The sequence below is a fragment of the Hyperolius riggenbachi genome, chromosome 7 (assembly GCF_040937935.1).
Source record: "Hyperolius riggenbachi isolate aHypRig1 chromosome 7, aHypRig1.pri, whole genome shotgun sequence".
In the NCBI taxonomy this organism is placed as follows: Eukaryota; Metazoa; Chordata; class Amphibia; order Anura; family Hyperoliidae; genus Hyperolius; species Hyperolius riggenbachi.
Window position 1 is genome coordinate 228515671 of NC_090652.1, and position 14685 is coordinate 228530355.

A 14685-nucleotide genomic window follows, 5' to 3' on the forward strand; every position below is an offset into this window, starting at 1 on the left:
AAAACACATTATACTACTTCTCCTGAGTACGGCGGTACCACATGTGTGGCACTTTTTTGCACCCTAAGTGCGCTAAGGGGCCCAAAGTCCAATGAGTACCTTTAGGATGTTACAGGTCATTTTGCGACATTTGGTTTCAAGACTACTCCTCACGGTTTAGGGCCCCTAAAATGCCAGGGCAGTATAGGAACCCCACAAATGACCCCATTTTAGAAAGAAGACACCCCAAGGTATTCCGTTAGGAGTATGGTGAGTTCATAGAAGATTTTATTTTTGTCACAAGTTAGCGGAAAATGACACTTTGTGAAAAAAAACAATTAAAATCAATTTCCGCTAACTTGTGACAAAAAAAAAAAATCTTCTATGAACTCACCATACTCCTAATGGAATACCTTGGGGTGTCTTCTTTCTAAAATGGGGTAATTTGTGGGATTCCTATACTGTCCTGGCATTTTAGGGGCCCTAAACCGTGAGGAGCAGTCTTGAAACGAAATTTCTCAAAATGACCTGTGAAATCCTAAAGGTACTCATTGGACTTTGGGCCCCTTAGCGCAGTTAGGGTGCAAAAAAGTGCCACACATGTGGTATCGCCGTACTCAGGAGAAGTAGTATAATGTGTTTTGGGGTGTATTTTTCCACATACCCATGCTGAGTGGGAGAAATATCTCTATAAATTGACAATTGTGTGTAAAAAAATAAAATAAAAAAATTGTCATTTACGGAGATATTTCTCCCACCCAGCATGGGTATGTGTAAAAATACACCCCAAAACACATTATACTACTTCTCCTGAGTACGGCAATACCACATGTGTGGCACTTTTTTGCAGCCTAACTGCGCTAAGGGGCCCAAAGTCCAATGAGCATCTTTAGGCTTTACAGGGGTGCTTACAATTAGGCACCCCCCAAAATGCCAGGACAGTGAACACACCCCACAAATGACCCCATTTTGGAAAGTAGACACTTCAAGGTATTCAGAGAGGAGCATAGCGAGTCCGTGGCAGATTTCATTTTTTTTTTGTCGCAAGTTAGAAGAAATGGAAACTTTTTTTTTTTTTTTTTTTTTTTTTTTTCTGTCACAAAGTGTCATTTTCCGCTAACTTGTGACAAAAAATAAAATCTTCAATGAACTCACCATGCCTCTCACTGAATACTTTGGGATGTCTTCTTTCCAAAATGGGGTCATTTGGGCGGTATTTGTACTATCCTGGAATTTTAGCCCCTCATGAAACCTGACAGGTGCGCAGAAAAGTCAGAGATGCTTGAAAATGGGAAAATTCACTTTTTGCACCATAGTTTGTAAACGCTATAACTTTTACCCAATCCAATAAATATACAATGAATGTTTTTTTTTTTTTATCAAAGACATGTAGCAGAATAACTTTCGCGCTCAAATGTATAGGAAATTTTACTTTATTTGAAAAATGTCAGCACAGAAAGTTGTCATTTTTTTGACAAAATTCATGTCTTTTTTGATGAATATAATAAAAAGTAAAACTCGCAGCAGCAATCAAATAGCACCAAAAGAAAGCTGTATTAGTGACAAGAAAAGGAGGTAAAATTCATTTAGGTGGTAGGTTGTATGACTGAGCAATAAACCGTGAAAGCTGCAGTGGTCCGAATGGAAAAAAAGGCTCTGGTCCTTAAGGGGTTTTATGACTGCAGTCCTTAAGTGGTTAAAGTAGCGTAGCGTTGAAGCCTAAGTATGTGGTTGTGGTCTCCCAAAATGCATCACTATTGAATATGCAAATACTCTATATGCCCCTGAAGCCAGCTGTTCATCCAGAACTGGTGGTGTATAGCAAATCTATACTTAGTGGTTATGGGTCATCCCAAGCTACTTGGGTATTTTGGTGTTTGTCCAAGACCCTATCCCATAGAGGTATATCAATCCTTGCCATGCACAGAAGAGGACCAACAGTCTGAAACAGGCTGGCTGCATGTGGTGTGCTTGGTGTGGCTCTGTAAATTTTAAAAGCTATAGGCTTGCTTTACACCAGCTGTTCTGGATCTAAGCCTGGCTCCAGGGGCAAGAAGTCACGCTACACTGACCTGAGTATTTGCAAGAGGTGAAAGTGGGATTCTTTTTCCTGGTCTGTATTAAATACCTTTTTCTTTTTCATTTCTAGGTTTCCCCAGGCCTCCGCTTCTTATATTCTGCTGCAGTTTGCCCAATATGGGAACATAATTAAACATGTGGTAAGAACATTTATCTGATGACTTTACTTTCTACTTGAAAGGAGTCTTGTGCATAGGCTCAACTTTTACCCCTTACTGTATCTGTTTTCTTGTTACTGAAAACTTGAATCCTCCATGTTCTTGAGGACATTCACGTTGGTTTATGTATGCTGATGATGAATATTTATTCTGCAGATGTCCAATACTGGCAACTGGATGCATGTGCAATATCAGTCCAAACTACAAGCAAGAAAGGCTTTAAGTAAAGACGGCAAAATATTTGGTGACTGTATCATGATTGGGGTGAAGCCTTGCATAGATAAGGTAGGATTGGCTTGTACAATGGTACCTGAAGTGATGAGAAATCATTATATAAAAACTGATGCACATGCATAATCTTGCACGGTTAGTAGAGGTATGCTCCTGTTTTGTCATGTAGTCCACCTTCTGTGCCACGTTTTCAAAAAGGTTTGTAGTACTTTAACTGTTTTTGCTGGAGGCTTTTGTCTTACTTTATTAGTTGCCCATTAACCACTTGAGGACCGTGGGCTTTACCCCCCCCCCCCCCCCCCCCCCTTAAGGACCAGGCACTTTTTTTCCATTCAGACCACTGCAGCTTTCACGGTTTATTGCTCGCCCATACAACCTACCACCTAAATGAATTTTGGCTCCTTTTCTTGTCACTAATAAAGCTTTCTTTTGGTGCTATTTGATTGCTGCTGCGATTTTTACTTTTTTATTATATTCATCAAAGCCGACATGAATTTTGTCAAAAAATGATTTTTTTTTTTTAACTTTCTGTGCTGACATTTTTCAAATAAAGTAAAATTTCTGTATACATGCAGCACGAAAAATGTGGACAAACATGTTTTTGATAAAGAAAAAAAAAAACAAAACAACCCATTCAGCCTATATTTATTGGTTTGGGTAAAAGTTATAGCGTTTACAAACCATGGTGCAAAAAGTACATTTTCCCATCTTCCAGCATCTCTGACTTTTCTGACCAGCTGACATGTTTCACGAGGGGCTAAAATTCCAGGATAGTATAAATACCCCCCAAATGACCCCATTTTGGAAAGAAGACATCCCAAAGTATTCACTGAGAGGCATAGTGAGTTCATAGAAATTATTTTTTTTGTCACAAGTAAGCGGAAAATGACACTTTGTGACAAAAAAAAAAGTTTCCATTTCTTCTAACTTGCGACAAAAAAAAATGAAATCTGCCGCGGACTTACCATGCCCCTCTCTGAATACCTTGAAGTGTCTACTTTCCAAAATGGGGTCATTTGTGCAGGGCTGTGGAGTCGGAGTCGTGGAGTCGGGCAATTTTGGGTGCCTGGAGTCGGGAAAAAATGCACCGACTCCGACTCCGACTCCTAATGAATTTGTAACTGTAATTAAAATAGAAAATATGATAAAATGTTCTATTTCTCAGATAATAGTCATTAAAAATAATGTATATATACAGTAATAGCTGTGCTTAGTCCACAAAAATGAAATAAACCAATCAAAATTAGTTACTTGTGCTGCTTCAATAAAGCAGTCCCCGTATTTTTAAGGTCAGATATACATCTCTGATTGTGACTGTATATATAATGTGTACACAGGAATGAGATATATATCTCTATATCTCTATATCTCTATATCTCTATATCTCTATGCTGGAAGAATAAAGCCTGATGTGTAGCTGTGTCACTAATAGAGATGGTCAACGAGATGGAAATAATTCTGCATTGATGCAGATTTATGCAAATGTATGCACTCCCTTTGCTGATGAAATCAAATAATTTGATATGTTATTAAAATTTGGTTTGGTGACTACAAATTAAAGGGTAACTGAGACGGATGAAAAGTAAAAAAATTTTTTTTTATACATTCCTGGGGCTTCCTCCAGCCCCCTTCAGGCTAATCAGTCCCTCGCTGTCCTCCACCACCCGGATCTTCTGCTATGAGTCCTGGTAATTCAGCCATTCAGCGCTGTCCGGCCGCATGCCGCTCCCACAGCCAGGAACATTCTGCACCTGCGCAATAGTGCTGCACAGGTGTAGTATGCTCCTGGCGGCGGAGTGTGTGCATGCGCACTACGCCTGACTGGCTCAAGTACCTGGACTCATAGCAGAAGATCCAGGTGGTGGAGGAGGACAACGAGGGACTGATTATCCTGAAGGCGGCTGGAGGAAGCCCCAGGTATGTATAAAACTTTAATTTCATCTGTCTCAGGTTTACTTTGTTACACAGTAGTACTATACTCTGCATATGCACTCCCCACAGAGCTGCAGGGAATCCACTGAGAATGCTGTGCACATTGAACACAGAGGTGTTGTCTGTTTACAATCTCCTCATTCCCCTGCAGAGTACCTGCACATCATTCTTACATGTACCCACACTTACATTGCCTAGGGCCTGAAAGATGTTCTTTGTTCCGGTTTGTACCTTTTACAAGTACTCTTACCAAGGACTAGTTTTAGTCTAAAGGGAATAAATATAGTAGTCTACATATCCTTCTCACTTCAGTTGTCTTGTAAAATTCCTAAGCGTTGGCAGTTAAGAGACGAATTTCATGTTACATACTTTTAATCAACAAAATTGTAATATGCAAATTAGAGGAGTCGTGGAGTCGGTGGAATCCTAAACTGAGGAGTCGGAGTCGGTGGATTTTTGGACCGACTCCACAGCCCTGCATTTGTGGGGTGTGTTTACTGTCCTGACATTTTGGGGGGGGGGGGCTAAATTGTAAGCACCCCTGTAAAGCCTAAAGGTGCTCATTGGGCTTTGGGCCCCTTAGCGCAGTTAGGCTGCAAAAAAGTGCCACACGTGGTATTGCCGTACTCAGGAGAAGTAGTATAATGTGTTTTGGGGTGTATTTTTACACATACCCATGCTGGGTGGGAGAAATATCTCTATAAATGACAATTGTGTGTTTGTTTGTTTTTTGTTTGTTTGTTTTTAACACACAATTGTCCATTTACAGAGATTTCTCCCACCCAGCATGGGTATGTGTAAAAATACACCCCAAAACACATTATACTACTGAGTACGGCGGTACCACATGTGACACTTTTTTTTTGCAGCCTAGGTGCGCTAAGGGGCCCAACGTCCTATTCACAGGTCATTTTGAGGCACTTGTTGTTTAGACTACTTACGGTTTAGGGCCCCTAAAATGCCAGGGCGGTAAAGGAACCCCACAAGTGACTCCATTTTAGAAAGACACCCCAAGGTATTCCGTTAGGTGTATGGCGAGTTCATAGAATTTTTTTGTCACAAGTTACGGTAGTGAAAAATGACACTTTGTGAAAAAAAAAAAAAATCAATTTCTGCTAAATTTTGACAAAAAATAAAATCTTCTATGAACTTGTCATACACCTAACAGAATACCTTGGGGTGTCTTTTTTTCTAAAATGGGGTCACTTGTGGGGTTCCTTTACCGCCCTGGCATTTTACGGGCCCAATACCGTGAGTAGTCTGGAAACCAAATGTCTCAAAATTACTGTTCAGGGGTATAAGCATCTGCAAATTTTGATGACAGGTGGTCTATGAAGGGGCGAATTTTGTGGAACCGGTCATAAGCAGGGTGGCCTTTTAGATGACAGGTTGTATTGGGCCTGATCTGATGGATAGGCATGCTAGGGGGGTGACAGGAGGTGATTGATGGGTGTCTCGGGGGTGGTTAGAGGGGAAAATGGATGCAATCAATGCACTGGGGAGGTGATCGGAAGGGGATCTGAGGGTTTGGCCGAGTGATCAGAAGCCCACACGGGGCAAATTAGGACCTGATCTGATGGGTAGGTGTGCTAGGGGGTGACAGGAGGTGATTGATGGGTGTCTCAAGGTGTGATTAGAGGGGGGAATAGATGCAAGCAATGCACTGGTGAGGTGATCAGGGCTGGGGTCTGAGGGCGTTCTGAGGGTGTGGGCGGGTGATTGGGTGCCCTAGGGGCAGATAGGGGTCTAATCTGATAGGTAGCAGTGACAGGGGGTGATTGATAGGTAAGTAGTGGGTGTTTAGGGTAGAGAACAGATGTAAACGCTGCACTTGGGAGGTGATCTGACGTCGGATCTGCGGGCGATCTATTGGTGTGGGTGGGTGATCAGATTGCCCGCAAGGGGCAGGTTAGGGGCTGATTGATGGGTGGCAGTGACGGGGTGATTGACAGGTGATCAGGGGGGTAGATGCATACAGTACACGGGGGGGGGGGGGGATCTGGGGAGAATCTGAGGGGTGGGGGTGGTGATCAGAAGGGAGCAGGGGGCAGTTTAGGGAAGAAGAAAAAAAAAATTGCGTTGACAGGGAGTGATTAGGGGGGTGATTGGGTGCAAACAGGGGTCTGGGGGGTGGGCAGGGGGGGGGGGGTCTGAGGGGTGCTGGGGGGGAAATCAGTGTGCTTGGGTGCAGACTAGGGTGGCTGCAGCCTGCCCTGGTGGTCCCTCGGACACTGGCACCACCAGGGCAGGAGGCAGCCTGTATAATACACTTTGTATACATTACAAAGTGTATTATACACTTTGTATGCGGCGATCCGGGTGCTAGTAACCTGCCGGCGCTTCCGAACGGCCAGCGGGTTACAGCGTGAGGGGGCGGAGCCAGTCCCCGGCGGAGGATCGCGTCATGAATGACGCGATCACTCCGCCCATGCCCCTACAAGGACCGCCGCCTCTGGGCGTGAGCTGGTCCTTGCGGGATCCACTTTCCGGCCGCCCTTGTGCAGTGGGTGGTCGGTAAGTGGTTAAATTTTTTTTTTTATTTTTTTATTTTTTTTCTTCTTCTTCCCTCTTTGATCTTGAGCTAATTTTAGAAATGTTCATTTTCAGAGTATAATGGAAAGCTGTGAAAAAACATCAGTGACCTCAATAAACTCTGTCTTTACACCACCAATAAAGAATGTAGGCACCCCCACTCAGCCACAATCTACTCCAAGATCAACCATGAGACCCCTTGCTGCAGCCTACAAAGCCTCCACTAGTGACTACCAGGTATGTAGTTTAACCACTTGCTGTGCCTATAACGTGAATATAAGTCTCTGCACTCTCCTCCATACCAAATGTTATATAACACTGTTTCTCTCCGACCTGATAACATCACTACAGAGTTGTAAAGTAATGGCATCAAACCCTTTATCCTCCTCCCATGGAATTCACTAGCAGAGTTAATTAGTAAACAAGTGTAGCATACACATTCCAGGAGCAGACAGTAGCAGATTGTATACATTACTAAATTATTACATCTAAAGCCCAATCTACATGATACGATTCCTTGTGCGATTCGATTACGATTCTATTTACCATCTGATTAAATCCGACATGTCCGATTGGGATTCAATTCGATTTGCCATTGCAAAACAATGGCAAATCGAATTGAATCGAATCCCGATCGGACATGTTGGATTTAATCGGATCGTAAATAGAATCGTAATCGAATCGCACAAAGAATCGTATCGTGTAGATTGGGCTTTATACTTTATCAAAACAAGTGAACTGTTTAAACAGGGAGGGATAGACAAAATGTGAGTTTAATGTACAATAGAACTGTATACATTAAAGCTACAATGTATGCAAGTGGATAAAGTGTGTATTTTTTTCACTTTTTCCTTATTTTCCTTTTAAAAATGCATAGAAAATAAGGCAATTACTAAAAACAAATAACAGCCCCAAAAAGCCTAATTTGTCCAAAAAATACACAGATCACTTAGTTGTGATAATTATTGCTAAAGTTAATGCCAAAGTAATCAGAGCTGAACTGTGAAAATGACCAGGGTAGAAAACTCGTTAAAAGGCCTTTTTGTTAAGTGGGCTTAAAATAATAAAGGTTTGGAGCACTTTCCTTTGAACCCAAGTAATACTTAGGGCTTTAGTTTAATTTTTAGAAGTTGATACCTTTTCTAATGTCAGAAGTCCTGTTGAAGGCATAGTTGTGTTGTGCTTGGAAACTGGCCCATACATGACGTATGCAGCCAGGAATTCAGGCAGTAATCTGGTTCCGTGTGTGAGTCCATGACTTATGGAAGATAATACAAAGTGCCACTGACAAGTCGTGATTTCAGAGTTAGGACCCCCTGCTTTGTGCTCCCTCTGCTGTGTTCTTTTAGCAAGCAGAGTATTTCCCACAGCAGCAGTCCTCACCTGTTCCTGGCTTGGGTGCCTCCATGAGCCTCACTGCTTCCCCTAGTGCCAGCTTTTACGGACTCATTACGCAAACGCAGCACTGGGAGGAAGTAGCAAGGGAGAGATATTGCTCATTACAGAGGTGCCTGTGCCAGGAGCAGGTGAGATAATGGGGCTCCGGGAGCACCAAGGGGACAAAAGTTGGGGCCAGAGGTGGCGAGATGTGACCTGTAGGTTTGTTCTTAACCAGAATCTCCTGTCACCTCTGTTCTCCCGTGATCCCTTTGTCCAAATGTCTTCTCACCTCTGTTCCCCCTGAACTTGGAACTAAAGAGGCACAGTTTGACAACAGGTGTCACACAAGGACATTTGGGAAGGGGGGCAAAAGAGACCCGGGTAGAAAAGAGGCACAGGGGGAACAGAGGTGATAGTGTTCCGACTTAAAGGAAACCTGTAATGCAGGAAAGAAAAAACTAAACTTCCTGGGGCTTCTACCAGCCCCCTGCAGACGTCCAGCGCCCACTCCATGACAAAACAATCCTCCCGTCCCCCGCCACTGCTCGGTTTCACCACTTGCAAGTCGATGGCCATTGTATGTAGGCAGGTTTGAAAGGCTGATCTTTCTAAAAGCTGCTGTACACATGCAAAAGATAATTTGCTGCAAAAGGCCCAAAATGCTTTTATAGTTTATTTCCTCTTCATGCATGTGCACACAAGTTAACCTTTTGAGGACCACCAGCTTATTTAGAGCTTATTCGCTGCAGTGCCATACAACTTAAACACCAATGAATTTTGCCTCCTTTTGTTTCCACCAATAGAGCTTTCTGTTGGCGGCATCTGATTGCTGCTGCGTTTTTGTTTTTTGATTGTTTTTGCCCCCCCTTAATTTATTCCTCCTCCCCTCGACAGCCAGTCGCAGCGATTTGCCTCTCATAGGCATCAGCCTACGAGAGCGATCACTTTTTGTGAGTCTCTAGGTGACAGGGCTGTCCCCAGTACAGCACTGCAGTAGATCGCAGCGCTGTACCAAGTAAATCACCGCTTATCACCTAATAACCTGGCGGCAACGATCACCAGTGGCAGGTTGTTCATGGCGCTGAGCTCCGTCGCTCAAGCGGGCATGTGCGATTTCCCCCGCTAATCTGCAGCTACAGGGCTAGATGCCAATCGGCGATAGGCGGTCCTGTAGCTGCCAACCTTCCGCCGCCAATCTGTGTTAGGCAGTCAGGTGGGGGTAAGAACTATCTGGAGATCTCATACATACTTCAAGGAAATATGAGGCAAAATACTAAAAAAAAAAAAAATTACCTGGAGCTTCCTCCAGCCCCTGGAAGGTTATGTGTCTCTCGCCACAGCTCTGCTCTCAGCGGGTCGACCGGGATCCCCTCTGTAGCAGCTGCCGACCAAGTGAGGTCTGTGGCTACTGCGTGCGGCCACGCTGCTTGCAGTCATACTACTGTCGACGGCAGCATTCTGCACAGGCATATAAGTACTGCTCCTGCACAGAACACTCCTGATGATATGAGCCGTGCAGTGGCCACTGACTTTGCCGCGTCAGCAGCTGCTATTTAAAGGACCTGCAGGGAGCGGAGTTGTGGCGACGGACACATAAGCTTCCAGGGGCTGGAGGAAGCTCCAGGTAAGTAAACGGACAGTCATCTGCAGATTGGATCCATCGGGATGAATCTGAAAGATTGAGAGATCTTCTGTCTGTTTCTTTCCAGGTGTTTTGTGAACGTTTTTACAGAAATTTGTCTTTGATCTTCCATTTGTCAAATACTATTCTCATGTACCCAAATTTACTATTCAAAATCTGTTAGCCCTCACATTACATGGTAGTGGTAAAATTGGCCAGACATCTGGTAATTAAAACTCCATATGGGTGTATGGAGCCCAATTTCATACTCGTCACTGGACTGTCTGCAGGACTGGGGCTCTGTATACCTGTGACAGCTGTGTGCCTACCTCTGTCTTCAGCTTGCCTACCAATACCACTGAGTGTTTAGAAATGAGCCTGGGGTCGTAGGATAGATTGGTAGGCACACAGTTTGGGAGGAAGAGGTAAACAGAATGGTAGGCACACAGCTGGGATGGTAGAAGAGGTGAACACACAAGGAGAGCACTCACACAGTGGGTGGTAAGACTTAAAGTGAACCAGAGATGGAAGCACCCTTATGTATTTTACCATATACAGTGGAGGAAATAATTATTTGACCCCTCACTGATTTTGTAAGTTTGTCCAATGACAAAGAAATGAAAAGTCTCAGAACAGTATCATTTCAATGGTTGGTTTATTTTAACAGTGGCAGATAGCACATCAAAAGGAAAATCTAAAAAATAACCTTAAATAAAAGATAGCAACTGATTTGCATTTCATTGAGTGAAATAAGTTTTTGAACCCTCTAACAATAAAAGACTTAATACTTAGTGGAAAAACCCTTGTTTGCAAGCACAGAGGTCAAACGTTTCTTGTAATTGATGACCAAGTTTGCACACATTTTAGGAGGAATGTTGGTCCACTCCTCTTTGCAGATCATCTCTAAATCCCTAAGGTTTCGAGGCTGTCTCTGTGCAACTCTGAGCTTGAGCTCCCTCCATAGGTTTTCTATTGTATTAAGGTCCGGAGACTGACTAGGCCACTCCATGACCTTAATGTGCTTCTTCTTGAGCCACTCCTTTGTTGCCTTTGCTGTAAGTTTTGGGTCATTGTCGTGCTGGAACACCCATCCACGACCCATTTTCAGTTTCCTGGCAGAGGGAAGGAGGTTGTCGTTCATGATTTCACGATACATGGCTCCGTCCATTTTCCCGTTAATGCGATTAAGTTGTCCTTTGCCCTTAGCAGAAAAACGCCCCCAAAGCAAAATGTTTCCACCCCCATGCTTGACGGTGGGGATGGTGTTTTGGGGGTCATAGGCAGCATTTTTCTTCCTCCAAAACACAGCGAGTTGAGCTAATGCCAAAGAGCTCTATTTTGGTCTCATCAGACCACAGCACCTTCTCCCAGTCACTCACAGAATCATTCAGGTGTTCATTGGCAAACTTCAGACGGGCCTGCACATGTGCCTTCTTGAGCAGGGGGGCCTTGCGAGCCCTGCAGGATTTTAATCCATTGCGGTGTAATGTGTTTCCAATGGTTTTCTTGGTGACTGTGGTCCCTGCTAATTTGAGGTCATTCACTAACTCCTCCCGTGTAGTTCTAGGATGCTTTTTCACCTTTCTCAGAACCATTGACACCCCACGAGGTGAGATCTTGCGTGGAGCCCCAGAGCGAGATTGATGGTCATTTTGTGCTCCTTCCATTTTCGAACAATCGCACCAACAGTTGTCACCTTCTCTCCCAGCTTCTTGCTAATGGTTTTGTAGCCCATTCCAGCCTTGTGCAGGTCTACAATTTTTGTCTCTGACATCCTTGGACAGCTCTTTGGTCTTTCCCATGTTGGAGAGTTTGGAGTCTGCTTGATTGATTTATTCTGTGGACAGGTGTCTTTTATACAGGTGACTAGTTAAGACAGGTGTCCTTAATGAGGGTGACTAATTGAGTAGAAGTGTCTAACCACTCTGTGGGAGCCAGAACTCTTAATGGTTGGTAGGGGTTCAAAAACTTATTTCACTCAATGAGATGCAAATCAGTTGCTATCTTTTTTTATTGAAGGTTATTTTTTCGATTTTCCTTTTGATGTGCTATCTGCAACTGTTAAAATAAACCAACCATTGAAATGATACTGTTCTGAGACTTTTTTCATTTCTTTGTCATTGGACAAACTTACAAAATCAGTGAGGGGTCAAATAATTATTTCCTCCACTGTATATCAGTGGGAACTTTAGAGAAAACACCTACCCTGCTCTGTTTCATTCTTCACTGCTCAGCCTGCTTCTAATCAGCCCTGATAAAATCCCTAACTAAGCATTCAGTCTGGCTTTGCTCAAGAATCATTATAGCTGAGTCATTTATAGCAAAGCCAGAAGGGGGGCCAGGCTTGGGCTTAAGAAGACAGACTCGGCTATAATGATTCCTGAGCAAAGCCAGACTGAATGCTCAGTTGGGGATTTTATCAGGGCTGATTAGAAGGAAGCTGTGCAGTGAAGAATGAAACAGAGCAGGGTAGGTGTTTTCTCTAATGTTGCCACTGATCTATATGGTAAAATACATGAGGGTGCTTTGTCCTTGGTTTACTTTAAGCAGTACATGTGGTCAGCCAGTGAAGTTAGTCATTCATTGAGCGTATAATAGTTTTGGCTTGCATACAAATTTAATACAAATTAAATTACTTGAAATTGGGACGTTCCAAATCTTCAGCAACTGCATTTGATTATCCCAGTTCCATGCTGCATACAAATTGCATGAAAGAATGTTTGGGTGTGTACATATTAGTACACCGCCGGTGAGCTGAGTGCAGGGTCAGCCGATTGACACCTCCCTGCTGCCGCCACTCAAATTCCTGGCGGCGTTATACTATTCCCACTCTGTCGTAGCAACCCGGAGGGAGATGTATTTTGGTGTCCAGTGATTGTCAGAAACCTTGAAATAGCCTTTACTGCCATAGCAGCGCCTCGTTTCAGTGCTAAATGCCATCTGCTGAAATTACCCGCATCAGTTCACCTCTGTTTCTATCTACTGCCTTGTACCTGCCTCATCCATGTTTATCCAGATCTTCTTTATAATTCTATATTTATAATTGTTTGTTCCTGGCACAGCTGAAGTACTTTTCATCTCTTGCAGGTGGTATCTGACAAGCAGACGCCAAGGAAGGATGAAGGTCTTGTATCTAAAGCCATGGAGTACGTCTTTGGCTGGTAGCTGCGTGTCGAGCAATAAATATAGAAGAACTCTCTGCCGTGTTTCTTGGTTAGTTCTATAACCATACTGGGCAAACCCCAAATTGCACCAAACTGGCCTTTTACATAGTGTACAGATGGGACTCTGCATTAAGATGTCAGCACTTGCCATCTGAATGATTGTAATTCACAGAACATATGGACTGCAGGGGTACAAGGATCCTCGCTTCTGCTGAAAAATGACATTTAACCTCTTAATTTTACCTTCTTATAAATGACTGAGAAATAATGGACTGTTTGACAAAGCAAACGCACTACTGAAGCAAACGCGTGCAATAGAAAAGGAGCACTTGATGGAAAAGAATTACAGCAATGGAGGTCACTTTCAGTGAAAACTGCCTGTTAAAATGAGCAGATATTTAAGGGCTATAGACTGATGAAGTAATGTGCAAATGTTCATGCTTCTGTAAAGATTTCACATGTCCCCACCCTCTGACCTTTCAAGCTTTTCTGTTGGTCTTGTAGTGTTATGGACTTCTCCAATGACCAATAGGATAGCTCAACTCACCTTGTTTACTCTTTAATTTGCATATGATTTCAGCAGTCTGAATCTCTAATCATTTTTTGTTTTTGCTTTTTTTTTTTTTCACTGGTAATGGGAGTGCTTGTGGCTTCCCACCCCCTTCCATCATTGCTCAGCTTGTACTGCCCAGGATGGTGACAGATTTGCTTAAAGTGCATCTGAACTTGTATTTTTATATTGTAAATTGTTTTAAAAATGCATATATCCTCGCCCTACCATGATTTCAAATGTCTCTTGCTTTGAGATGTGTACCCGTTTTTATTATTTTCTAATAAATCCTGTATAATATGTCACTTAATATTTTGTTTTAATTCGGTGACAAAAATGGATGATGAAAATGATCTAGCTGAACGGAGTTTGTCTTAATGTAAACACACTTTTATTATTACCCCAGGGGAGAGTGAAATGGTGGCTGTCATATTTCCTTTTTTAAGTAATACTAGTTGCCTGGCTATCCTGCTGATCCTCTGCTTTTAGTACTTTCAACCATAGACCCTGAGCAAGCATGCAGCAGATCTGGGGTTTCTGACAATATTGTCAGAACTGACTGGAGTAGCTGCATGCTTGTTTCAAGTGTGTAATACAGACACCACTGCAGCCCTAGTGAACAGCAGCACTGCTAGGCAACTGGTATTGTTTTTACATTTGGCAGACTCCCATATCTCTGACCTCAGGTTCACTTTAAGCTGGCCATACACTCATGCCCTTTTACTTGGGGCAGGTTATTGTCTGGGGCACTGCGGCAGAGGAGGTCACAGTGGTGGGGTGTGCATGCAGAGTATGCAGTGGGATTGGTTACGTTAATGCTCCTTGCCAAGATCCACACCCCGCATGTCCTTCCGGGTCCCTGGCATCTCATGTTATCACAGCCAGTGGATGCTGTTATGAGACAGACGCCAGGGACCACTAAGAGTACATGCATTGCACCGATCCTGGTGAGTTAACTGCAAGGCTCTGCATGCACTGGGAGATTGGGCTTTCTGGATATTTTTTAGATTTCTGAGGCGTTTCTGCCTCAATGTTAAAGTATAGGAAAGTGGAAAACCG

The 14685-nt window shown here is 43.3% G+C and overlaps 2 protein-coding genes across 2 annotated transcripts in view; one reads left to right on the forward strand and one right to left on the reverse strand.

Annotated features, from left to right (window-relative positions):
* The window catches only part of NUP35 (nucleoporin 35), a 28495-nt gene extending 14559 nt beyond the window's left edge, over positions 1-13936 (forward strand). Inside the window, exons 6-9 of the mRNA XM_068245373.1 lie at positions 2129-2198; positions 2373-2501; positions 6987-7148; positions 13000-13936. Coding sequence (XP_068101474.1) covers positions 2129-2198; positions 2373-2501; positions 6987-7148; positions 13000-13077 — 439 coding nt within the window. The 3' untranslated portion in view covers positions 13078-13936. The remainder of the gene's footprint in view (positions 1-2128; positions 2199-2372; positions 2502-6986; positions 7149-12999) is intronic.
* LOC137524891 (putative methyltransferase DDB_G0268948) overlaps positions 1-14685 on the reverse strand; it is a 118758-nt gene that overhangs the window by 99192 nt on the left and 4881 nt on the right. The gene's annotated exons all lie outside the window — the stretch shown is intronic.